This window comes from Stegostoma tigrinum, chromosome 10, assembly GCF_030684315.1.
Source record: "Stegostoma tigrinum isolate sSteTig4 chromosome 10, sSteTig4.hap1, whole genome shotgun sequence".
In the NCBI taxonomy this organism is placed as follows: domain Eukaryota; kingdom Metazoa; phylum Chordata; class Chondrichthyes; order Orectolobiformes; family Stegostomatidae; genus Stegostoma; species Stegostoma tigrinum.
Window position 1 is genome coordinate 36532203 of NC_081363.1, and position 26801 is coordinate 36559003.

At 41.3% G+C, this 26801-nt stretch overlaps 1 protein-coding gene across 2 annotated transcripts in view; it reads right to left on the reverse strand.

The window, feature by feature from the left end:
• The window catches only part of dync1h1 (dynein, cytoplasmic 1, heavy chain 1), a 98674-nt gene that overhangs the window by 66989 nt on the left and 4884 nt on the right, over positions 1-26801 (reverse strand). For both annotated transcript variants that reach the window (XM_048538298.2, XM_048538297.2), the window contains exons 5-18: positions 22886-23072; positions 13327-13598; positions 12981-13208; positions 10995-12071; positions 10522-10701; positions 10264-10413; positions 7049-7195; positions 5305-5445; positions 5049-5225; positions 4741-4851; positions 4526-4645; positions 1454-1693; positions 898-1053; positions 235-348 (exon numbers count right to left, since the gene is read on the reverse strand). In XM_048538298.2, coding sequence (XP_048394255.1) covers positions 235-348; positions 898-1053; positions 1454-1693; positions 4526-4645; positions 4741-4851; positions 5049-5225; positions 5305-5445; positions 7049-7195; positions 10264-10413; positions 10522-10701; positions 10995-12071; positions 12981-13208; positions 13327-13598; positions 22886-23072 — 3300 coding nt within the window. The remainder of the gene's footprint in view (positions 1-234; positions 349-897; positions 1054-1453; positions 1694-4525; positions 4646-4740; positions 4852-5048; positions 5226-5304; positions 5446-7048; positions 7196-10263; positions 10414-10521; positions 10702-10994; positions 12072-12980; positions 13209-13326; positions 13599-22885; positions 23073-26801) is intronic.

Consider the following 26801-nt stretch of genomic DNA (forward strand, 5'->3'; position numbering starts at 1 on the left):
GCATATATCTGTTTCTCTTTCATGTGCAGAGCATGTGAACACAATATACCCTCCCCACTCTTTTCAAATCAACCAATATCCACATCCCCTCTCCATCACCACACCAAACAGAATATTCATGTTTTACAATTAACTGTCAAAAGAAAGATGAACACCAAAAGTAGTTTGCTGGAGAAGCTTTTCAAAAGGGTGAAAAAAATCTTCAAGACAACAGCAAGAATTATCATTTCATACTTTGCGTGGCTGGACGGAAACCCATGGTTGTTCTTTCAATTGATCAATTTGTTCCCAGACTTTAGACAGCTCAGACCAGACTCCTTTGAGATCCTGCAATTCTTCCAAAGCAACCTAGTGGAAGTGAAGATAAGTGATAAGTTTGAGCTTGTAGTTAGCAGGCATCTGGTCAGAATTATATTCACGATACAAGTCACAAAACGTCCATAATCAGGAAAAGGCAGAACATTTTCTATTGGCAGACTAACTTTTTTTGGCTTTGCAGAAGAGACATGGATTAGATTCTGCATTTCCAAGTAGGGATATGAAGACAATAGACTTTTCCAGACCAAAATAGAAGGATACTGTTCGAGCAAGGTTCACCCTTTAAATTAGTTATGTGATACAGCAGACTCTCTGCTTATTTCATACCAAGTACTTGTTTCTTAAAAAAAAACCATGTCCGGGAAATGGAGCAGCACCATAAAGCAATACAAGGATTTTCTAACAAAACTTCATCTCTCTCCAGCCCATCAAGAATCTGAAAAGGTGCTGAATGTGCTAAGACTTGCAGCAGAACAGAAATTCCAACAACATTTTCAATGATTAGTTGCCTAATTTATGCAAGGCATAATAGTTGCACATGCAGCACTGAATCAACTTCAAAGCTGTTGGAATACATACCTGAACTCGTTCTTCACTCCCGCTGAGCAATCCTGTATCAGTCAGCTCCAGAGCCTCTTTGGCTTTTGCACATTTTTCACGATCATCTTTCAGACGACCAAACTTTCCTTCATAAATAGTGAGTGCTTGCAGGGCATCCTCTGGACGAAGATTCCCCTGAGTAGTGAGTTTTTTAAAAATATAATTAATATACACATGTATAGTACTTCAAATAATTATAGTTTCTTAAATTACACTGGTATGTGAGCAATGACTTGTGTCCCATTTCTAGACTAAAATATTTCAAGACAAGTTTCACGATAAATTTCACCAGCATTTTCTTTGCTTACCAAAGAAGCTTGCATTGTTTCACAACCTACATAAAAACTACAGTTGGCAAAATATTCATATATTTCCCCAGATAAAGTTCAAGGGCATCTATCCAAAAAAGCAGCACAACTACAGCTATAGTAAATAACATTTAAAGATTTAATGAAAATGTTAAAATGTAACATATGACAGGAAGAAATGGGACAACCAATTTCTAAACAGAAATGAAATATGAAAAAGCACTTACTGCAACAGGTTTGGTTTTCTCCCATTCACCCAAGAGATCAGTCGTTCGACTTTCTACAGCACGATCCTCCTGAACAATCTTCATTTGTAGGTTAGCCACTTGCTGCTGAATAGCGCTGTCCTTCCTACGCATGATGTCATTGAAAGCACCCCATTCTCCTTCAATATTATCGATGTAAAGCCAAGATGGAGGAAATTGGAATCGTTGCTTCTCCAGTAAACGTTGACCATTGCGATAAAGCTACGAATGGAAAAAAAAGTCCATATGCTTCACTCTGCAGAACAGGAGGGAGGGAAATGGGGGATGGGGGAAAAGGTGGTGTCCTTTAGCTGGGATTGCGTCAGACACAAAAATGTGGGATGGCAAGCACTGAGGATAGAGTCTGCAAAAGGGACACAGACAAGTTAAGCAAGTGGGCAAAAACTTGGCACAGGGAACACAACGTGGGGAAATGCAAAGGAGTTATGCGAGAGGAGCCAATATTATTTAAATGGAGGAAGACCGCAGAAATCTAAACAAGAGGAGGATATGGGAGTCCTTGTATATGAAATCACAACAAGTTAATATCAGAGTTCAGTGACCAACAGCGGAATGGCACACTGGCCTCTATTCCAAACAGTGCAGTATAAAAGTAAGGAATGTGTATTGCACATACAATATATTTGTATAAAATGAAAAAAGGCATCAGTCAGGCAGAATACAGTGAACTGCTTTAACTCCCCATATCAAGGAAACATATAATTGCAAAGGAGACGATCCAGAGAAGGCCCACTAGGCTGATGCAGGGTATGGAAGTATTTTCTTCTGGGGGAGGTATAGAGAAACTGTACTATGAGGACAGGGTGAGTTGGTTGGGTCTATAATTGCGAGAATTTCAAAGGTGACCTATACAGGATTCTTTGAGAACTCGACAATGTCGACATGGATAGGCTGTTTTCCCCTGCTGGACATCTGTGACCAGACGGCATAATCTTAAAATAAGGGATTACACATTTGAATCAGTGATGAGGAGATTTCTTCTCTCGGAGGAGAATGAATCTGGGGAATTATTTACCACAGAGCTGACAAGGCTGAGTTGTTAAGTATATTCAAGGTCGAAAAAGATTTGAAAAATCAGTAATAGAGTGAAGGGTTATATGAAAGAGGTAGGAAAATGAAGTTGAGGATTATTGGATCAGCCATGATATCATTAAGCAGCACAGCACAGGATGCAAGAACTACTTCTGTCTTACTTATTGTATTTTCACAGCATCATGGCTCTGAACAGTCTAGTTCAAGACAGTTGCCAGGAAGAATATAATATAGCTGGTGGTCGTGAAATGGCATAAACCTGACACATTTCTGCCACAGTCCAAGTCGTAGGGTTCTCTGTCATCACCATTTCCCAGCTATAGGTGTAGATTAACCATATTACTTATCTGGATGTCAAAAGATGGAAAACCTGAAGATGTAAATCTGATGAACTCGGGGCATTGCTGGAAACATGGGTTTGAGATATCAAAGCTATTACCAGAAGTGTGGCTCAGGGAGAGGCAGGACTGACAGCTTTAATGGTCCAGCGTATAGATGCTACTCGAAGGATAGAAAAGGAGCAAGAGAGAGTAGAGGAGTGGCGATTTTGATTTGGGATAACATTACTGATATACTTAAGGAGGATACCCTGGGAGTATGGTCAGTGAAGCTATTTGGGTAGAACTGAGAAATAAGAAAAAGGGATGATTACCTTATTGGGATTTTTACTAGGCAAGAATTTTCAAAGGTTGAAACTGAGTAATGGAGGCTCTGGTCAAGAAAAGGGAGACAGGCATCGGTCAGGTATACACAGCGGGGACTGAGTCAGTCTGTCTCGAGGAGTATAAAGGCAGTAGGAGCATACGCAAAAAAAGGGACTCAAGATAGCTTTGGCAGATAGGGTTAAGGAGAATCCAAAAAGATTCTATAACTACAAGGTAGAAGACAGAGGATGACGGAGGAGGGTTGTTTTTTGGACTGCAGGCCTGTGGCCAGCAGCTGTGCCACAAGGATCACTGTTGAGTCCACTGTTTTTTTGTCATAAAGGAGGAAGATTTGGATGCAAATATAGGAGGAATGGTTAATAAGTTTGCCAATGACACCAAAATTGTTTGTGTAGTGGACAATGAAGGTGGTTATTTCAGAATACGATGGGATCTTAATCAGATGGCCAAGGAGTAGCAGATGGAGTTTAATTTACATAAATGTCAGGTGTTCCATTTTGTTAAGGCAAATCAGGGCAGGACTTATACATTTAATGGCAGGGTCAAGGGGAAGAGGCGCCGAACAAAGACCTTGCAGGATCATAGTTCTTTGAAGGTGGAGTCACACGTAGACATGGTAGTGAAGACAGTGCTCACTGGTATAGGAGTTGAGAAGTCGTGTTGCAGCAGTACAGGACATTGCTTTGGCCACTTTTGGAATACTGCACTCAATTCTAGTTTCCCAGCGATAGAAAAGATGTTGTGAAACTACAAAGGGTTCACAGGAGATTTACAAGGATGTTGCCTGGTTTGGAGTGTTTGTGCTATAGCAAGAGGCTAAGTCGGCTGGGGTTATTTTTTCCAGGAGCATTGGAGGCTGAGGGGTGACCTTAAGGGTTTTATAAAACTCATGAGCGGAATGGATAGGGTGATTAGCCAAAAGGTCTTTTTCCAAAGATAGGGGAGTCCCAAACTAAGGTGACGTAGGTTTAAGGCAAGAGGGGAATATTTAAGAGACCTAAGAGGGAACTTTTCACGCAGAGGGCAGAATGTGTATGGAATGAGCTACCAGAGAAGTGGAGGAGGCTGGTACAATTACAACATTTAAAAAGGCACCTGGATAGGTATATGAATGGGAAAAATTTAGAGGGATATGGACCAAATGCTGTATATGGGACTAGATTCATTTCAGGAATTTGGCTGGTATGGAGAGTCGGACCTAAGGGTCTGTTTCCATGCTGTATATCTGACTAATACCAATTAAATAAAACGAAATGGAAAAAATAAAAGTAAAAAAAATTGTATTTTAATTCTACAGTAGAGTCATACCCAGGTTCAAGTTATACCCAATACTTACATCTACTTGTTTCTCAAATTGCTTGATCTTGCGTTTCAAAGACTGCACGTAGGTTATGAAGGTAACAGCATCTGAAGTACTAGCAGTATCAACTGAGTGCTGCTCTAGCTCTTGACGAGACTGGATGTTTAAAAAGTCAATGTTTAGAGTCAAGGCATTAATGCACTAAAGTCGACAAATGCTGCTCACATTACACAAACGCTTACAGTCCTTACCTTAGAAATCTGTGAATGGAACTCCTGCATATTCTGACCAAGCATTTGTCCAAATTTGCTAAGAACCTCCTTATGCCAAGAATCATATTTTAAATTCACTTTTGACTGCACCTGGAAGAATCCAAATGTGTGCACAACACTTTTGATACTTGGGCAAATCAAAGATGTAAAGTAATCAAAAGAGGCATGAAATGATGACAACGCTACAGTCTGATTATTTACACCTTACTAAAAAGGCTGTTCAGTAAACAGGCTTATTAAGGTTCTGTTTAAACCACCAAGAAAAACATCTGATTTATTACTCTTACCTTTCCATAATCAATAATAACAGGCCCAAACTCCTTTCTAGTTTCTGCATTGTCAAAAGTTCCTCTAGCCTTTCTGATTTGGACAAGCAGAGCTTGCCATTTGTTCAGATCATCTTCCAGACGGTTATAGATATTTTCAGGTTGCATATCCCACAAACACTGGTACTGAAGCCAAACCTACCGAAAAAACACATGTTGAAAGACTTTTCTGAACAGAGTGAGACAAGACAAAAATAGCAATCTTCAAAATGCTTACCTTGACATATTTTTCAACTTCTCTGACAATTCCCATTACAGCTTCATGAGCTTCTTCCAAAGCAGCTGGTCCATCTGGCATTCTTGTCAGTGCATTTCGGTAGAACTTCTCCTCTTCAGACAGTTCATATTGAAAACCAACCTAAAACAGAGATATTGCAGGGGCAGGGGGTTGTAAAAACAACAGATTATGCTGGATTAATGCATTTTATAGAATTCCAAGTCACATTAACAACTTCATTATAACTTACAAAAAATTAAAGTTTCCAGCCAAAATCTGAAGTTTCCAGTATTCCAAATCCATCAAGAGTAAACTGAACAGGAAAACTTAAGTCAACATATCAGCCAAAGAATCATAACAACACTACCTAATTAACACAATGGTGAAAGCCTCGTGGAAAACATTCATTATAGCAAAGGGCATCCAGTGGGGGCCTACTGGGATCAGTGTTGGGGACCTCTCCGTTTGTGATATAATTGATAAATGTGAGGGGATGTACCTCGGCAGGACAAAAAAACGAGGGACTATACGACAAGTAGGACCCTGGGAACAAGAGAATTAGATGAGACTTAACACACGTGTTCTGGCCCCTTAAGGTAACAGGGAAGGTAGATAAAGTGGTTAAGGGTCATATGAGATATTTAATTTTATTAGCCAAGGCACAGACTTTAAGAGCAGGGAAGTTATACTGGAACTGTGTAAGGTTAGGCCACAGTTACAGTGCTGTGCGCAGTTCTGAAATACACACTATAGAAGGGACGTGATTGCACTGGAGGCAGCGCAGAGCATACTTATCAAGATGGTGTCTGGACTACAGCATTTTAATGATGGGGAGACTGGATAGACTAGGGCTATTTTTCATTGGAGTAGAGGAGATTGAGGGGGTACATATTGTGATGCATGAAAATATTGGTGGGGGAGGAGGGTGCAAGCAGCAGGAGCAAGTAGCCAGGAAGTGACTTTTCCATGTGGTGGAGAGATCACTGACTTGGTTTTAAGATGAGGACCAGGGGTTTAAAAGAGATGTGAAGAAACAAGTTGTCACCTACAGGGTAGGAGGAATCTGGAACTTGCAACCTGAGATGGGTGGTAGAGGTAGAACCCATCATAACAATTTGTGTTTAAAAGAGGATGCATGATGCAAAGGGTATGGGTTATATGTTGGAAAATAGAATTAGAATATAGTTAGGCAACAAAGTGTGAAGCTGGATGAACACAGGAGGCCAAGCAGCATCTTGGGAGCACACTGCTTGGCCTGCTGTGTTCATCCAGCTTCACACTTTGTTATCTTGGATTCTCCAGCATCTGCAATTTCCATTATCTCTGATTAGAATAGTTAGGCATTGGTTTTTGACTGGCTGGACTGAAGGGCATTGTCTTGTGCTGCAGACCCACACGATCCACATGCCAGGTAGAATTTTAATTAATATGCAGTACATAATTTTAATTCAGCTCCATTTCTTCATTGACCTCTGTTATTAAATATTTCATTGAAGCTGACTTCTATATTTTCCATGGAACAGCAAACATGATCCTATTTGTGGGCTAACAAAAGTAAAACTAATGCTACACAGCTTACAGAGGAAATAAGCAAAGGAAAACGATACTAAAAGCACATTCACTCAATGATTTTGGAAGTTCAGTACTTTCACAAGTTGTCTGAACCAAGGTTTCATATCAAATTAACACTGATCAGTTCCTTTCATAAACTGCAAAACAAGTAAACTACAGCCACTCTGCTCACCTGATATCGTTGACTCTGTATTCTAGGGAGTGTTAGAATGATCATCTTCCAACTAAACAGCTCTTGGTATAACTTGTATCTGCAGTCTTCAATTGGTGGATGCAAATAAATTACCTGATTTGTGATGTGAAGCTCATGTACTATATTCTGTACATAACAGGGAGAGTAAAGAGTTTTCAAAGACTTGAGGCAAGTATATTTCCTTATTTCATCTATTCTAAAACAACTTTGGCAAAGAAATCGAAGGAAATATTTAACAGGCATTTAAAAAAGACCATCTACACAAACAGATTACAGATATGAATATGGGTATTTGGGCTGCATGGTGGCTCAGTGGTTAGCACTGCAGCCTCAAAGCACCAGGGACCTGGGTTCGATTCCAGCCTCGGGCAACTGTCTCTGTGGAGTTTGCACATTCTCCCCGTGTCTGCGTGGGTTTCCTCCCACAGTCCAAAGATGTGCAGGCTAGGTGGACTGGCCGTGCTAAGTTGCCCGTAGTGTTCAGGGGTGCGTCAGTTATAGGGGGATGGGTTTGGAGGATGCTTCAAGGGGCAGTGTGGACTCGTTGGGCCAAAGGGCCTGTTTCCACACTGTAGGGAATCTAATCTAAAACAGAGGCTCACAATGGATTTCATTTCCAGGTTATCAATATTGGAATCAGCATGTTAATAGAATGCATTTTTAATGATTTAATGGTTGCTGATTTCTGTCTAGGGAGCTGACTAATCAGAAACATTCATTAATAGAACGATACAGCACAGGTCATTTAGCTAATTGCACATGTGTTAGCTTTTCGCAAGTGCTATTAACTTAGTCCAAATCCTCTGCTCTTTTCGCATTCATTCACATGTGCTCTTCCGAATTACATATCCCTTGGCTCATTGTCAGATGTTTGACCCCAACTTTTCTTTTGGTTGTTTACCATTACAAAACTCTCAGGGGCAAGATGGTGGATTTCAATCTACTTTAACTGGGAGAGGAATCGAATATACATTACTGGCTTTATTCTGAACCACATGATGGCCATTAGCTCCCTTCACACAATCTACAGTGTTTTAGTTTTCAAGTATTTGCCTAGTCCTCTTTTTCAAAGTAAAGAGTCCAGTGCAGAACCTTTTCCCCTTAAGGCCCCTCTGCTTTTCTTCAAACAAAAAAGATCTTAAAATAGTGCCCCCAGTTACTCATCTTTTTACTACTGGCAAAATTTTTTAAATCTCAAAGATTCCAAAATCCTTCATTAAATCTTTCAAGTTGCTCTACACAAAAAGAAAATTACTCCAGTCTCTCTATACAACTATTCTTTCATTCCTATCATTACAGTAATTTTTCTTTGTGCCCTCAAGTCTTTGCAGTTTTCCTAAGAAATGACACTCAGAATTAGCCATAATATTCCAACTGGGTCCCAGAGTTTTACATTTCCTTCTTTTTGGCCAGCAATACCTACTTATAAAGCCACAAATCCCATTTTTTTTAAAGCAGCTTTTCAACTTGTCCAACTGCCGTTGAAGATGTGTATATGCACTACTCAGTTCTCTGCATTCCTGTAGCACCTTTAAAACGGTACCATTCACTTTATGTTTCATTAGTCTTGCTGCAAAAATGAATCACTTTCCCTCCTTTAAAATTTCATCATCAGGTATCAGCCAATTTCACCCCTGAAGTCTATCATACTCCTCACATTACTACATTAAGCTTTTCATCTGCAAATATTGGGATCATGTCCAGTACACCCGATTTAAGGTCAAAAACATACATCTAAAAGAGCTGACTCAGCATCAACCACTGGGAGGCACTATTGCCTTCCAGCTGAGATAACAGCTCACCACTAAGTCTACTGTCGCTCCAACGGCCAACTTTGCAACCATATAACTAATTGCCCTTTAAGCCCTATAATCATGGCTTCTTGTCTTCATTAACTGGGGCACAGAATAGAGAAGCAAGAAAGTCTTTCGGCAACTTTACAAAACTTTGGTTTAGACCACAGATGGAAAACTGTGTGCAATTCTGCTTGCCGCAATATTGGAAAGACGTGATTGCCCTGGAGGGGTGCAGAAGAGATTTACCAGGATGTTGCCTGGAATGAACAATCTCATGAGAAGAGACTGGATCGGCTGGGTTTTTATCCCTCCTTGGAGGGATGAAGCTGAGGGGTGGATCTGATTAAGATACACAAAATGGAGAGACATAGACAGGGTAGATCAAGAAAACCTTTTCCCTTCAGGAGGGATGTCTAAGGTCAGAGGGCAAACATTAAAAAGCGAGGAATAAGTGGCTCAGAGTGAGAGTGTGGTAGAGGCATATAAACTTTGAACATTTAAGCGTCAGAATGAGCTCTTAAAATGCCTGGATATAGTAGGCTATGGGCCAAGAGCAGGTAAATAGAACTAGTGTAACTGCTTTTTGTTAGTTGCTATAAACATGGGCTGAAAGGCCTGTTTTTATGCTGTATGACTACTTTGAGAGTTTATAGGCTTAAACTGCACAACCCAGTCCAATAAAGAGAGTGTTTAACAAACTCATACCACCTTAATTTAATAACCCATGCACTAGTATGCAGCAATTAATTTTTCTCCCAGGTTAGTGGGATCCATTACAGATGTTAGACATGTTGACCTGTAACTGCTCAATCTATTCTTCACTGCTTTTTTGAAGTACTGAACTATTTGAAACTACCTGGAACCACCATAGAATGGGAAGATGTTGGTCACAGAATCCAATTTCCTTACATTTCTCTGCGACCTAGGTTGCATCCTGTTTGAACGATGATAGGTCTAAAGTAGAGAAATCACAATCTGTCTAGTTTAGTCTATCCAAGTTCTCCAAAATCTCCCCCTTGATTGTGATATTTGCAGAAATACCTTCTTCAGTGAAGACTGATACAAAATACTCACAGTAATTGTCATTGTTTCTGCTCCATAACATCTCTTGCAAACAGTTCTGCACTTGCTTTAACTATCCTATTACTATTTATTTACGCATGCAAAGATGACTTGTGAACTCTAATTATGTCACTTGCTAACTTATCCTCTTATAGACTTTGTTCATTTTGAAGTCAAATCACCAGGATTTTTACATCTCTTACAATATATAATTCTAGCACAATGACAACAACTTTAAACTGATACATTGGAAATTTAAGCTCACATATTCAATAATGCTACAGGAGTGAAAGTATTTTCATGTTACTTAAACAAGCTCAAGTTGATAAATCTTACTCTGATTTTTGGGTCACCTCCTGGTTTATGGCTGGTTTGTGGGGCATCTGTATCCATGTCAACATCAGCTTTGTCATCAGCATGGCCGAACAAAACTTGTGTCCATGCTCTCAATCCGGCCTGTAAACGAACTCCCAAGATCCTTTCAATCTATAAAAACATTTCAGTTAATTAATTCAGGCAAAATAACCTTCCACTTTAAAATAAGAATTTTATACATATTTTTCAGCACCATTTATGGTTATGGGTACTTCTTACCTCAATATCTAGCTTGTTGACCCAGATTGGTAAGTTGGAATAGGAATGGAGGTTCAAATCATCAACTGCTTTCTGGATACGGTTCAGGATTTCAGAAAACACTTTCTGATCATACACACAGGTTTCCAACGAACGAACCTCAAGGTCAATTTTCTCTTCAATAATGAGTAGATCATCCACCTGAAAAATTTATGCAGGTAACATATTTACTAATTCATCTGAGTTCTATTTTGCAGCAGCTTTAATACAGGCATATAGAAATAAAGTTATGAACAGCTAGAATCTTTCACATTCAGTTGCAAATTCTACAACGAAATATAGTCTTCAGAAAAATGAAACATTTGAAATACAAAATAGAAAACAAACTAATTAATTGTAATCAACAATAAGAACAATCTCCTCCTGACACATCAGCTCTAAAAACTTAAGAGTCATGCACAAAGAGCAACATAAATAAACTAAAATAGACAAACCTTTTCCTGAAAGCTGAAAACACTCTCTGCCAAACGCTGTACATAAGGGTCTAACTTGTAGGATTCCCAGACCAAGGCGATTCCTTCGGCTATCAATCCTTGCACTTCTCTTTTCAGGCCAGCAACCAACAGAGAAATTGAAATCCGTTCTTCAACCTTCTCACAAGTTCTTTCATAGGTGCGAACGCTTTCAATCAGTGAAATAGCAAAAGGATAGAGCTGATTAGCTTGGTGAGCTTTGTTGACAATTGCAAGTGGAACACGGAACCCAAGCCATTTAAGATTGCGAACCTCTTTGGAAAGTGTAATAATCTCAGGCAGAAAGTTTACTTTCAACTTCAGAACATTGCCGCAACGTCCACGAGCACGTGTGCTTTCTATTGTGAAGATACGACCAGACACCCCGAGATTACGCTGCTGGACCTTTCTTGCCCAATCATCAAAAATTTCTTGTGTATTGAGCTTCATACGAAAACTGTCACCATCTTGTTTGAGTTTCTGCCCTTCTACGTGATTCTCCCAGCCCTTACCAAGAACATCTTCTACACGCTTCATGTAGGCAGTAAGCTGTCGGTCAATCTGCTTTGCCCAAATGATAGATCCAGAAACAGGAGGCAAGTCACGGACATGACTCATTTTACAAGCTTGGCTTTGTGGGTACTGCACCTTGAACTTGTCATGCAAGGCTTCAATATCATCTTTCACACGCTGAATTAGTTGTGTTTGGTATTCACGAATAGCACCTCGAATGTGAGGACGAACAAAGAGAGCATTAAACCTGGAAAATATTCTAAACATTTCATTGGCATTTTTTGCAGTGCCAAGCTGATCTCTTAGACGGGCTGTAATACGTGTTTCAACTCTGTCAATTCGCTCATCATAGCGCTTCAGTGCTGCTTCCCAAGCTTCAGTTCCTTCTTTGGAAACATCCAATCCATCAACCTCCTTCACATTTTCATATGCAAGGTTCACCTCTTCAATGGCATTAGCATCAGCTGCATCAAATAGAACTTCTGCTACTTTCATATCCTGGGGTTCTGGGCCTTCCCCCTGGGACTGCTGAGCAACTGCAGTCACCTGAAAAATATGAAAAGAGGAAAATATGACAGATTCTAAATTAAATGTAGCAGGGAACGTAAAAAAGCATTTTTTGTCATCTTGAATAAGGGATTTGTTTTGACAAGTATTATCGATACATAAACGGGATAATCTTGGATTAAATTTGGCTGAAGCAAAAAATAACATCCTTTTGTGCTTTAAAATTACACACGACTAATATCAGCAAAAAAATAATACCAGTAGATTCCCAAAAAATTTGGGAGAGTTATACACTAAATAAGAATGCTACTTTCCCTGCATCGGACATTCCCCGATTAAGCTATGCTTTGAGTTACAATTGTTAAACAATGATTCATTTGCCACACACGTTTAAATAAACAAGATTAAAAAAATTAATTATAATCTGAGGCTTAAGTTTGGCTATTTACAATTTATGCACAGAGTCTCAGCATTTATATTCAAGTCAGCAACTTAATACAGACATACAAGATGATCAGAGAATTAGACAGGGTGGACAGTGAGAGCCTTTTTCCTCGGATGGTGATGGCTAGCATGTGGGGACATAGCTTTAAATTGAGGGGTGACAGGACAGATGTCAGAGGTAGGTTCTTTACTCAGAGTAGTAAGGGTGTGGAATGCCCTGCCTGCAACAGTAGTAGACTCGCCAACTTTATGGACCTTTAAATGGTCACTGGATAAACATATGGATGATAATGGAATAGTGTAGGTTAGATGGGCTTCAGATTGGTTTCACAGGTCGGCGCAACAGCAAGGGCCATTACTGCGCTGTAATGTTCTATATTCTATGATCCTTGTGCCTTATATTACAAAAATTAAAACTAATTTCGCATGCAAGTTATTTTCATTAAAATACTCTCCTACAATTGTCAGCTTCCACTGGTCAAGACCCCTAAACATCAAAATTACCTGAGGTCTAAGCACACGGACAATAACAGCCCTCAGCTGTTCATGCTGTCGCCTGAATTTTCTCATCTGATCAAGACGAGCCTGCAGTCTACGATGAGCAGGATTGATACGCCATACCATCTTAAGATTTTCTTCTCGCTTTCGTTTAACTATGTCTCGTAGCAAAACTTGAAGCTTCTCGTACTCATCATCCCACGTCTGGAACACTTCAAAACAGGCCACCATGACCTAAAGAGTCCACAGTAAGTTCCATATTAATGTAATACACTTTCAAAGTGTAGGTACGTGCACTTAGGAAACTGCCATACAAGTTGGCAAAGTATGGGGAAAAAAGTGACAGAGCTACCTTTTCAAATTCTTCATAAGCAACATGCATCAACTTTCGAGTTCCCAAGACTTTAAGCAACTGAGAGCTCAGGTCTCTTGAGATTGCTTCCACCAATCTCAAAGCTCGCTGAATAGGATATTTTGTGTTTCTTATTTTTCGCAAGTGAGTGAAGATTGCAACTAGTGCCTGTCTGATTTTATCCAGTTCAGTTGCAGATAGCAAATCATTCAAAGGAAAATCCTTCATCAGGGGGTTGTAGTCATTTACCGTTTCCAACGCCTGTTTAAGTCCTATTATTTTAGGAAGAAATATATTGCAGTTAAACAGAGTACCCAGAATTTATACGCTTACATTTTCCAAATAAAGTATAACATGACTTGCAACTTAGCCTTTTCAACAATTTAGTCTTGACGAGCATCATGTTTTCAGATCTGTGATCAAATAAGATTCACTCTCACGGAATACTAAAATTAGATGACACAATAAACAAAGCTCAGCAGCTTATTTTCTTCATCACTAACCTTCATTAATGTACATTCTCTATTTCTCAAAAGCAGCTTATAACAGAAATCCATCTGAACAGCAGAAATTAGATTCCTATTTAAAAGTAAATTTTAGTTACATATAGGTATCATGATTAAAAGCCAAAACAGATTACTTGCTTTGAAAAATCAGCTCCGGGTCTAAGGATCCAAATATAAGCACTTGCACAATATAATCACAAAGGTTACCACACAAAATAAGAATTTATAGGATAGCATATTAACCTAGACAGAGGATTGACAAGCCAACAGAAAACAAAATAGGCAAAACGGGCCATTTTTGGGTGGGCAAAATGAAACGAGTGGAGTGCTATCAGTATCAGTGATGGGTCTGCCACTATTACTATATACACGACCTCTAACTCAAACTTCAACTCAGTCTAACTCAGCTCCAAGTCTATTTAGAAATTTGCAGATGACACCACCATAGTGGGTCAGATCACCAACAGTGAGAGACAAAGTTCAGCAAAGAGATAGGCAGCGTAGTGGCATAGTGTAAAGACAATATTTCCCTTAATGAGTTTTGAGAAGATTTGTAGCTCAGGTTGAAGTTCTGGATGTGAGTTTTCTTGCTGAGCTGGAACGTTAGTTTTCAGACGTTTTGTCACCATTCTAGGTAACATCATCAGTGAGCCTCCGACGAAGCGCTGGTGTTATGTCCCGCTTTCTAATATATGGTTAGGTTTCCTTGGGCTGGTGATGTCATTTCCTGTTCTTTTTCTCAGGGGATGGTAGATTGGCTCCAGAAAGCAGGACATAACACCAGCGCTTCGTCGGAGGCTCACTGATGATGTTACCTAGAATGGTGACGAAACGTCTGAAAACTAACCTTCCAGCTCAGCGAGCAAACTCACATCCATCTCCCTTAATGTTAGCAAAACAAAGGAGTTGGTTATTGACTTCAGGAAGCTGGGCAGAGGACAAGCTCCTGTCTGTATCAGTGGTGTGAGGTGGTGGTCAAGAGCATCAAGTTCCAAGGAACAATGGTCACCAGCAATCTATTGTGGTCCATCCACGTTGATGATGCAGTCAAAAAAGCACATTTACGACCCTACATCCTCAGAAAGGTAAGGAAATTTGATGCGTCCACAATTACTCTTACCAATTTTTATAGACGCACAACAGAAAGCATCCCATCCAGATGCATCGCAGCTTGGTATGGCACTGCTCTGCCCAAGACTGATAGAAATCAGAGTTGTAAACACAGCCCAGTGCGTCATGAAAACCAACTTTTCCTTCCACTGAGACTACACTTCCCATTGCTTCCAGAAAACAGCCAACATAATCACAGATATCTCCCACCCTAGTTATATTTTCTTCCACCCTCTTCCTTCAAGTAGAATATACAGAAATTTTAAAACATGTACAGATTTAAAGAACAGCTTCTTGCCCGCTATATAGAATCATACAGTGAAACTTCAGTCCAACTTCTCAGTGCCAACCAGACATCCAATCTGATCTAGTCCCACTTGGCCCATATCCTCTGATCCCTTCCTAGTCATATACTTACCCTGACGCCTTCTAAATGTTGTAATTAAAACAGCCTCCACCACTTCCTCAGAAGCTTGTTCCATTCAAGCACCACCCACTGCATGAAAAATGTTGCCCCTCAGGTTCATTTTATATCTTTCTCCTTTCACGTTAAAAACTTATGCACTCTAGTTTTGGACTCCCCCAACTTAAGAAAAAGACCTCAGCTGTTCACTCTATCCATGGTGCTCATGATTTGATGAAACCTCTAAAAAGGGTCTTCCCTCAGCCATTAACATGCAAGGTGAAACAGCCCCAGCCTATTCCATCTCTCCCTATAGCTCAAATCCTCCAACCCCAACAACATCCGTTAAATCTTTTTGGCGCCCTTTCAAATTAGACAATATTTTTCGTATAGCAGGGAGAACAGAACTGAACACTGGTTAGGCCACTTTTGGAGTACAACGTTTGCTACAATGGCAACGTAACAACCAAACTCCAACACTCAATGCACTGTCCCATAAAGGCAAGGATAGCCAATGCTGCCTTCACTACCTTGTCTATTTGCAACTGCACCTTCAAGGAACTGCAATCCAAAGGTCTTTAGAGGTTTGTCAGAACGCCCCAGGACCATGCTATTAAGAATTTAAGTACTGGCCTGATTTGCCTTAAAATACATTACCTTACACTTAGTGTACAGGTCTACAAAATCATGAGGGATATAGACAGGGTGGATAGCAAAAAGCTTTTTCCCCCCAGAGTGGGGGACTCAATTACTAGGGGTCATGAGTTCAAAGTGAGAGGAGGAAAGTTCTTTACACAGAGGGTGGTGGGTGCCTGGAACGTGTTGCCAGCGGAGGTGGTAGATGCAGACACGTTAGCATCTTTTAAGATATATTTGGACAGGTACATGGATGGGCTGGGAGCAAATGGACACAGACCGTTAGAAAATAGATGACAGGTTAGACAGAGAATCTTGATTGGCGCAGGCTTGGAGGGCCGATGGGGCTGTTCCTGTGATGTAGGTTTCTTTGGGCTTTCAATGATAAGAAAGAGCATCGACCACCTCCCTGCCCTTCTGATCAAAGTCCTGTTGTACTGAGAGCGCCTTTTTTGTAAAAGCTTTCCCTCTCTCTTTAAACCTATGTCCTCTAGCTTTGGACTCGCCCATCCTAGAAGAGACACTTTGGTTATATCCACACCCTCATGATTTTATAAACCTATATAGAGGTCACCCTACTGTCTCGGGCAGTCCAGGAAAAGTGCCCCAGCCAATTCAGCCTCTCCCTATAACTCAAATCCTCCAGTCCAGGCAACATCCTTGCAAATCTTTTGAGTCCTCTCCAGTTTAAAATGTTAATGGGGAAGCAATGACCTGGAGGTATTATTGTTAGACTATTAATCCAGAAACCCAGCTGATATTCTGGGGAACTGCACTTAAATCCCCACCGTGCAGATAGTGGAATATGGATTTAATAAATAATTTGGAATTAAGGAACTAATGGTGACCATGAGTCCTTTGCCAGTTGTCAGAAAAACCCATCTGGTTCATGAATGGTCTTTTAGGTAAGGAGATCTGACATCTCTACCTTACCTGGCCTAATGTAACTCAAAACTCTCAGAAACGTGGTTATCTCTTCACAGTCCTCTCTGAAGGATGAGGGACGGGCAATTAATGCTGCCCAGACCAGAAACATCCATGTCCCATGAGTCAATTTAAATTTTTAAAAACCCTTCCCGCAAAGGTAGTGGAGGCTAAGTCTCTGGATACTTTCAAGAAAGAGATGGATAGAGCTCTTAAAGATAGTGGAATCAAGGGTTATGGGGATAAGGCAGGAACAGGATACTGACTGTGGATGAGAGATAATGGGAACCGCAGATGCTGGAGAATCCAAGATAATAAAGTGTGAAGCTGGATGAACACAGCAGGCCAAGCAGCATCTCAGGAGCACAAAAGCTGACGTTTCGGGCCTAGACCCTTCATCAGAGAGGGGGATGGGGTGAGGGTTCTTGAATAAACAGGGAGAGAGGGTTCGGCGGACCGAAGATGGAGAGAAAAGAAGATAGGTGGAGAGGAGAGTATAGGTGGGGAGGTAGGAAGGAGATAGGTCAGTCCAGGGAAGACGGACAGGTCAAGGAGGTGGGATGAGGTTAGTAGGTAGGAAATGGAGGTGTGGCTTGGAGTGGGAGGAAGGGATGGGTGAGAGGAAGAACAGGTTAGGGAGGCAGAGACAGACTGGGCTGGTTTTGGGATGCAATGGTGGGGTGGGGGCGGGGGAAGAGCTGGGCTGGTTGTGGGCAGTGGGGTGGGGGGGGGGGGGGGGGGGGGGGGGTTGTGGTGGTGAAGCACATCTGCCAATGTGGTATACTGTATCCATTGTACCTGGTGTGGCTACCTCTACATTGGGGAAACCAAGCGGAGGCTTGGGGACCGCTTTGCAGAACACCTCCGCTCGGTTCGCAATAAACAACTGCACCTCCCAGTCGCGAACCATTTCAACCCCCCCCTCCCATTCTTTAGATGACATGTCCATCATGGGCCTCCTGCAGTGCCACAATGATGCCACCTGAAAGTTGCAGGAACAGCAACTATATTCTGCTTGGTATCAATGTGGACTTCACCAGCTTCAAAATCTCCCCTTCCCCCACGGCGTCCAAAAACCAGCCCAGTTCGTCCCCTCCCCCCAAGGGCGGGGGGGGGGGGGGGGGGGGGGGGGGGTGGTGGGGAGAAAGGGTCTAGGCCCAAAACGTCAGCTTTTGTGCTCCTGAGATGCTGCTTGGCCTGCTGTGTTCATCCAACTTCACACTTTATTATCACTGACTGTGGATCATCAGCCATGATCATAATGACTAGTGGTGCTGGCTCGAAGGACCTACTCCTGCACCTATTGTCTATAAAAGGGTGATCGAAAATGTCGTCACACTTATGATAAGATCTCTCATGAGTTAACCATAACCTGCACCTCTCTGTAGCTGCAACACTATGTTCTGCATTCTGTTCTATTAACTCGGTGTACTTACGGAAGTTAGGATTTGTCTGGTCAGCACACAGAACAACTTTTCACTGTATCTTTGTACACGTAACAATAATAAATCACATGCAAATCAAACCAAATCTATTGCCTAGGAGAACAAGGACAGCAGATCAACATGTGCAGGCTTCACGCCTGGTTCATTTCATGTTGACTTGGAAATATATCACTGGCAACTCTTCAATGCTTGCTCAAAATCCAAATAGCACTGTAGGTGTACCTACAGCACAAGGACTGCAATGATTCAAGAGGAGTTATCACAACTTTCTCAGGTCAATAAATTTGATTAAAGTTACATCTTATGCACCAAAAAAAAAGCAGTAAAATACCCAAAATTTACTGTAATGCCTCTTCAGGTTCTCCTTTAAAATGTTTCCAGAAGCATGGGAAAAGAAGTAGGTATCTAAATAAAAACACACTAAAGAAATCTTGGCTGATCTGCAACTGGCCCCCATAATTATCTTTACTCCATATTCTTTAACAGTTTTGGTTAATACAAATTTTACAAACTCCAATTTTAAAATTAGCAAGTGATCCAGCATAAGTAGTGTCTTTTTTTTTGAGGGGTACCCAAATTTCTACCACACTTGCATGAAGTGTTTCCCAATTTCACTCATTCATGGTCTGGTTCTAAATTGGAGAAAGTACCTGCTCAAGATCCTGACTAACACGTCAATTCATGCTGAACAGTTGAACATTTAAGATGTTCAGCCATCCTAAACTGATATTCAGCTTAGTAGTCTACGATTCCTTGGTTTTCTTCCTTCCTTTCTTAAGAATGGCACAAGATGTAAATATACAAAATTTGGTAGATAGACTCTGCTCCATCATTTGTTCAAGGTTGATGTGTTTCTCAACTCTCCTGCCTTCTCCTGTAACCCTTGATCCCATTATTAATCAAGGATCTTTCTTAAATACACTATCCTTCCTCAGACACTGAACCCAAAACTGCTCACAATACGGACTGACTAGAGCCTCAGCAGTACGTCCCTAATCTAGTGCTCAAATCCTTTTGAAGTGAAAGCTAACATTGCGTTGGCCTTCCTAACTACCAACCGAATCTGCATATTAAGAGAATCCAAACTAGGACTCTTAAAGGCACCTTGTGTTTCAGCTTTCTGAAGCCTTTTCCATTTAAAAAAAAAGTCAGTCATTTGCACTGCTTTTCTTCTAAGGAGCATAACCTCACACACTCTCACATTCATATTCCATCTGCCACTTCTTTGCTCAGTCTCCTGGCCTGTCCAAGTCCTTCTGTAGCCTCCTGGTTCCTCAATAATACCTGTCCCTCCACCTAATTTATGGTTATCAACTTAGCAACAATGTCCTCTGCTCCTTTGTCCAGATTGTTAATGTATAATATGAATAGTTCCAGTTTCAAAAGTGACATCTACAAAACTCGACTAGTCACTGGCTGCCAGCCTGTAAAAGGCCCCTTTATCCCGCCTCTGCCAGTGAGCAGATCTTCTATGTCAGTAACCTGCCCACGACATCATAGGCTCTTGTCTTATGTCACCCCCTGCTGTGCAGCATCTTGTCAAAGGCCTTCTGGAAATCAAAACAGATCATTTCCACTGGCTCTCCTTTGTCCAACTTACTCATCACCACCTCAGAAGACGTCCCATTGAGGAAGCCATGCTGACTCGGCCCTATGTTACCACACACATCCAAGTAGCCTGCGATCAGGTCCTTAACAATGGATTTCAAAATTCAACTGGGGTCAGGCTAACTGGCCTATAACTTCCTGCCTTCCGCCTTTCCTGTAAACAGGGATGTTAGCCCAATGGTATCAATGTGGATTTCACAAAGCTTCAAAATCTCCCCCTCCCCCCCCAGTGCATCCCAAAACGAGCGCAGCTTGTCCCCACCTACCTAGCCTGTTCTTCCTCTCACCTATCCCCTCCTCCCAGCTCAAGCCACACTCCCATTTCCTACCTACTAGCCTCATCCCACCCCCTTGACCTGTCCTTCCTCCCTGGACTGACCAATCTCCTACCTACCTCCCCACCTACACTCACCTTTACTGGCTCCATCCCCGCCTCTGACTTGTTTGTCTCCTCTCCACCTACCTTCTCCTCTACCCATCTTTGATCCACCTCCCCCTCTCTCCCTATTTACTTCAGAACCCTCTTCCCCTCGCCCATTTCTGATGAAGGGTCTAGGCCCGGAATGTCAGCTTTCCTGCTCCTAAGATGCTGCTTGGCCTGCTGTGTTCATCCAGCTCCACACCCTGTTATATCAGGGATGTTACATAAATGGTTTTCCAGTAGTCTGGGACCCTCAGATTCCAGTGAATCCTGAAAGATCACCAATTCTTCCACAGCCTTCTTAGCTATTCCCTTCAGAACTCTGGGATGTAGTCCATCTGGTCTGGGTTACTTATCTATCTCCAGACCTCTCAGCTTCTCCAGCACCTTTTCCTTTGTGATGACCATCACACTCACTGCTGGCCCCAACTATCTCAAAGTTGGTGTGTTCCACTGTGAAGACTGATGAAAAGTACTTATCTGGGGTCTCTACAATTTCTTTGTTCCCATTACTACTTCTCCAGCCTCATTTTTCAGGAGTCCAACGTCCACTCTTGGTCTGCTTACCTTTTATGGATTGAAAACAATACTTTTGCAGTATTTTATATTACTAGCTGGTTTACTCTCATTTCATCCTCCCTCCCCCAATGTTTTTTTTTAAAAACGTTTTGTCACCAATTTTCACATTGTATGCTTTTTGTTTTGCTTTTATGCTGTCTTCAACTTTCCTGGTCACCCATGGTTGCCTTGCCCTGCACTTCGTATGATTCTTCCTTGGGAAGAATTTCTGCTGTGCTTCCCAAATTAACCCCCGAAACCCCTGCCATTGCTGCTCCACTGTCTTCCCTGTTAGAGGTGGGGATGTGGAGAGTCGAAAACAACTCTGGCCAGCTCTTCCCTCGTGCCTTTGTAGTTACCTTTACTCAATTATAATGCCATTATATTTGATTTCAGCTTTTCCTTCTCCAACTGCAGAGTGAATTCTATCATATTATGGTTTCCCACGACCCTCCCGTCCCCAGGGTTCCTTCACCTTAAACTTCGTAATCATGTTTGCCCCCATTATCCATCAAATCCAGAAATGACTGTTCCCTAGTGTGCTGTACCAAAAGCTGCTCCAAAAACAACATCCATAAATTCCTTTTCTCGTGAGCAACTATCAATCTGATTTCCCCAGTCCACCTGTATGTTGAAACCCTCCATAATTACTGTAATAGCGCCTTTTAAAAATGCTATCTCCCGATTTATCTTGTGCCACACATTCTTCTTGAACACCTGTACGTAACTGCCATCAGGGGTTTTACCACCCCCACCCCGCGGCTCCTCAACTCTACCCACAGATTCTAATCCCTTCTTCCTACTGATTTAATTTCTTACAATCAAAACACCATGCACTCCACCCATCCTTTCAACAGGATGCAAATCCTTGGATATTTAGTTCCCAGCCCCATTCCCCTTGTAGCCACATCTGTGTTGTGCAATTTTCTAATCTAGAAAAACATTTCCAAAATTGAGAACTTCAGCAGATTAGTTGTGGCACTGCAACTTCCTCACTACTTTTTGAAACTAAATCACAGAATCTCTACAGCGTGGAAGCAGGGCATTTGGCTCATCAAGTGCACACCAACCGTCCGAAAAAAAGGAGTCCCACCCTGACACTATAACCCTGCATTTCCCATGACTAACCCACCCAGCCTGCACATCCCTGAATACTATGGGCAGATTTGCAGTCAATCCACCTAACATGCACATCGTTGGACTGTGGGAAGTAACTGGAGAAAACCCATGCAGACTTTGGGAAAACATGCAAACTCCAGACAGTCACCAGAGGGTGGAACTAAACTGGATCCCTGGCACTGTGAGGCAGGGCTAACATTAAGCGCAAGATATTTGCTGCTCTTTAATGCCTTTGATTTCCCTAAAACTGCTACCCTGCGTACATTGATTTTATTAAGTCCTTGATTCGATAATGAGTTCTTTAGGATGTCTGGCACGTTGATTCCTCTACCTCTGCTGTAAAGTGCTTGTTCAGCATGGTCACTATTTTCAATCACATCACTGACACCATTTCTCAAAAGCAAAACAAAGGTTGACTTTAACAGTCCTTGCAAGTTTATTTTCATATTTCCTTTTCATAACGCTCACCAACCGCTTTACAGTATTTACATCTTTTCCACTTGCCAGGACTTGTACTCTTCTTTTGCATTTTTGTTTTTGATTTTAACTTTGTTTTGTACCATACCGTACCTTTCTGGCAAGCAGAACTCTAAGCCTTTTGGTGTACACAATGGCTCTGCGTATCACGCTCAATAAAGAACTTAACTCAAACTGTACTCATCTTCTGTGGACCTGCCTGTTAATATATTTTCTGTACTTAATACAGACAATGTATCTTATCCCACAGAAGCCACCCTTACCTCAAGGTAATATTTAGTTAGCCAATTCACCTTTCCATCCCTTTAAACAAACTGATCAGTCAAAGTTAGAGAAAACAACAATTTCATACCAGTATCAGTATCAAAGCTAACAGTGGCATGAAAACGTTTGCCATGTTTCAGAATTTCCAAAGTCAGGAGCACTTCTCCACTTTCTCGTTTCTCTTGAATGCGATACAGGGCTCTCTCCAGATTCAACCAGAAGCTGATTTCTTGTAGAGCAGTCCCTGAAGCAGGATCACGGTCGAGCTTGGTTACCTACATATAGAAATTTAACAAAAAAAGTTTTCAGAGTGGATTATTTTATCTATAGATATTAGTAAAATTTCTTTAACGTGGGGGAAATGACCAGTTAAAAAGACAGGAAGGTCTTCAGTGGCATTGTCACCTGTTTAGTTCAGTGTAGTTAAGTGCTGTCACACAATTTTAAATCCTGAGTAAAGCACAGAGAGAAAAAAAAAGTTTGCCACTCTAGCATTAAATAAATGTTAGTCCTGCAATTATAGTATGTTTTTAGACATTGATAGGAATAGATGATTCTGAAACTGAGAAACCAGCATCAGCCTGCTGCTTAGGAATCAGGGAAGCTAAGTTAAAAACCATGCCACTGAAGAGAATTGCTGATGGCTATGAACCTTTGTATTAGGCACAGGGGCGTTGGACTGAGGCTCCACTCGCAAGGGCCTAATTGACAAGACCCTAGCCTGTCCTCCCCAGGAGAGGGTGAAAAGTGAAGGTATTAATTTTCTTTAATGTTCACTCTCAACATTGGCCTCCGCAATCTGTTTTCATGGGCACTTCTCCAATTTGTCAATTTTTTCCTCCAAAATAAATCTGTTTTTCCTCCTAATTCATAGGTAGGAGGGGGAGAAATTGCATTTTATTAACTTCTTAGACAAAAACTAAATTGATTTTTTTAAAAAATGACTGTTGACAGGCTGCTTTTGGTCATGAAACTTTTGGTTTTCAACACCAGAGGTATATGAAAAGCTACATTTCCTTCCCCAGGCCAAAAATCATGGTACTGACTGTTACTTGAGTGACAGTCTTACAGGAGTGTGTCATTTAAGCAAGTCCTTCGTGATATTTGGTATAAATACGAACAAGCTTCTACAGTTTTCAGTTTCATAATTTGAGAAATAATTTGAATAGGCCTTCAGGCCCTTCAGCTTGCTTCACCATAAAATCATTGTTGATCCAGTTGTGTCCTCACTTGTACTTTCACGACTACCCTGTACACTCTTTGGCTTCCTCAATCAGGAATCTAAGTCAGCCTTAAAAATAATCAATGGTCCTTCCCTCATTTTTCTGTGTAAGAGGATTCCACAGATTAATGACAGAGAAAGATAAAAATCACTTGAGCTTCATCCTAAATGGAAGACCCCTCGTTTTAAAACTGCACCCCCCCAGTTCTAGCCCCTCCCTGAGGGGAGGGACATCCTTTCAGTATCCACTCAAGTCCCCTCAATCAATCTATATCCCTCTGGTGTCTTTTTCCACAGTTTGCCCACTCACCTATTGTTGTGCCATCTGCAGAAGTATTATTTAATTCAACAAGAGAGATGATGTTATCAAACCATTAAAACGATTTGGCACTACTGGAATCTAGTTGGTTGGAGATGACCAAATAGAAAGATCAATCATGCTTTTGATAGTATCAAAATGTGTAAGAAGGAAGCTGTGTTTGATAGGGCACAGCTCTGACAGCATTCACTGTCTAAAGCAGGCAAATCTCACCCAGTGAAGAGACTGGAAGATGCAGAGGTTGGAGTTGCAGTGGTTAGAAATAAAGCAAGACATTACCTATATTTTACTCTGGACTCTACTCCATAAAGGGTTTCTTTATGGACCTACATCTTGTTCCAATGGAAGCAAGGTAATCAATCGTTCTCAAACATGGAAAGTCATAGGGGAAAAAAATGTAAAAGTCTATTCACTGTCATTTTCTGGAGTAGCAGGAAAAGGTTAAAAGGGAAAATGAGTTGGGACAGGAAAGAACAAAACACTTGAATGCTAAAGACTCTTGAATGATGACACTAGAAAGCAACTGTGGGGTTAGCACTGCTGCCTCACAGCGCCAGGGACCCGGGTTCAATTCCAGCCTCAGGCGACTGTCTGTATGGAGTCTGCACATTCTCCCTGTGCCTGCGTGGGTTTTCTCCAGGTGCTCCGGTTTCCTCCCACAGTCCAAAGATGTGCAGGCTAGGTCGACTGGCCATGGGAAATTGCCCACAGTGTTCAGGGTGTGTGGGTTATAGGGATTGGGTCTGGGTGGGATGCTTCAAGGTGCGGTGTGGACTTGTTGGGCCGAAGGGCCTGTTTCCACACTGTAGGGAATCTAATCTAAATCAGCACACACAAGATGACAGAATAACAAGGGACTCAAAGTAATTGTTTCAGAGATGGTAGGAACTGCAGATGCTGGAGAATTTGAGATAACAAGGTGTAGAGAAGATAATCTCAGATGCTCCAGCATCTGCGGTTCCGACTATCTCAGAAACAATTTTAACCCCACTGCGAAGCCTCTAAGGATGCCTACCCTGAAGAAGTTACCCTCCTCCCATTGCAACTCTCTCGTAATCTCTTCGACCTTGAAACTGCTCGACCGTGTCCTGAAGCAAACTAGGTACTACAGCCACATCACCTTTCTTAGTACCTGCCTACGGAGCCCGATCATCCCCAGTGGGACTACAGTCCACATTCAGGCCTTCCTAATTTGGCCCCAACCATGAAAACGTCTACATTCAGAACAGTGAGATCCTTCAGAAGCATTTTGGCCTCAAAGTAATAGCTCAAGTTAGTAATCTATCATATGGCATTATGAGATCAGAAATAAAAGTTATAAAACAATTTGTCCACTAGATGGCAGTGAGTTAACACACTGTTTGTAGCTTAGAAGAATGAAAACCTACCTAAACTCTCAGAGATAGGAGAGCTGCCGATGCTGGAGTCTGACACAACAAGGCGTAGACAGCTGGATGAGCACAACAGGCCAGGCATCACAAGAGCTGGAAATTCATTTCCAAAGAAGGGTCCAGACCCGAAACGTCAGCTTTCCTGCTCCTCTGATGCTGCCTGGCCTGTGTTCGTCCAGCTCTATACCTTGTTATGCCTACCTAAACTCTGCTGTTTTTGGAGGAGGGACATCGGGGTGGATGCAGAGGAAGAGCGACAAAAGAAAGAGGAATTCAGGGAATTCCAATTTGTTTGTTACAGTATGTGGCACCATACAACTTGTAATCCTCTTTAGAGGAAACATTGCAGATATTAGAAATTGGGAGAAAAAATAAACTTAAGGCAGCCTAGCAAGAGAGCCATTTCCAGAGACAAGATATAAAACAAAGCTTTGTCTATGTTACAATTCAACACGGATAATCAATCCTGACACCAAACTGGGGGAAAATGGAACATCCCAAACTCTAGCACTAACACTGCTCTAGCAGACTGGAAACATTCATGCCAGAATATACAAAAAGTCCAAAAAATATTTTGTTTTAAACTAAATGTTGATATATAATTTTGAAGTGAGTATTTACAATGCTTGATCGCTAAAAAAGTGTTAATTTATTTACGATGCTGGGAAATTAGGATTAATTGATTTGCATTACGTTTTAAAGCTTCACAAGATATACCTTCTTGGTCAAAACCAAGGACTATACCCAATTATCAACCAAAGCTGTCAACCTGAACAGCACCAACAATACCCACAGTTGAATAGAAATCATCTTGCTGAAATCAACAAAAATCCAACCTTTGAACTCAACATCTTAGAGCCTAGGAAACCAGGCTTATTAAAGTTTAGTTGAACACAGCAGACTAATCAGAATAGATTGAATTTACTTATATAGCCTATACTATACATCTTGGAACATTTGAGACAAGTTAATTTATTAACTTGATTACTAAATCTGGATCATCATGTTATGTGAAATTTGTTTTGCTTAAGCAGCAGAGTCTTACATATTTAAAGTCCAAAAAAGACTGTAG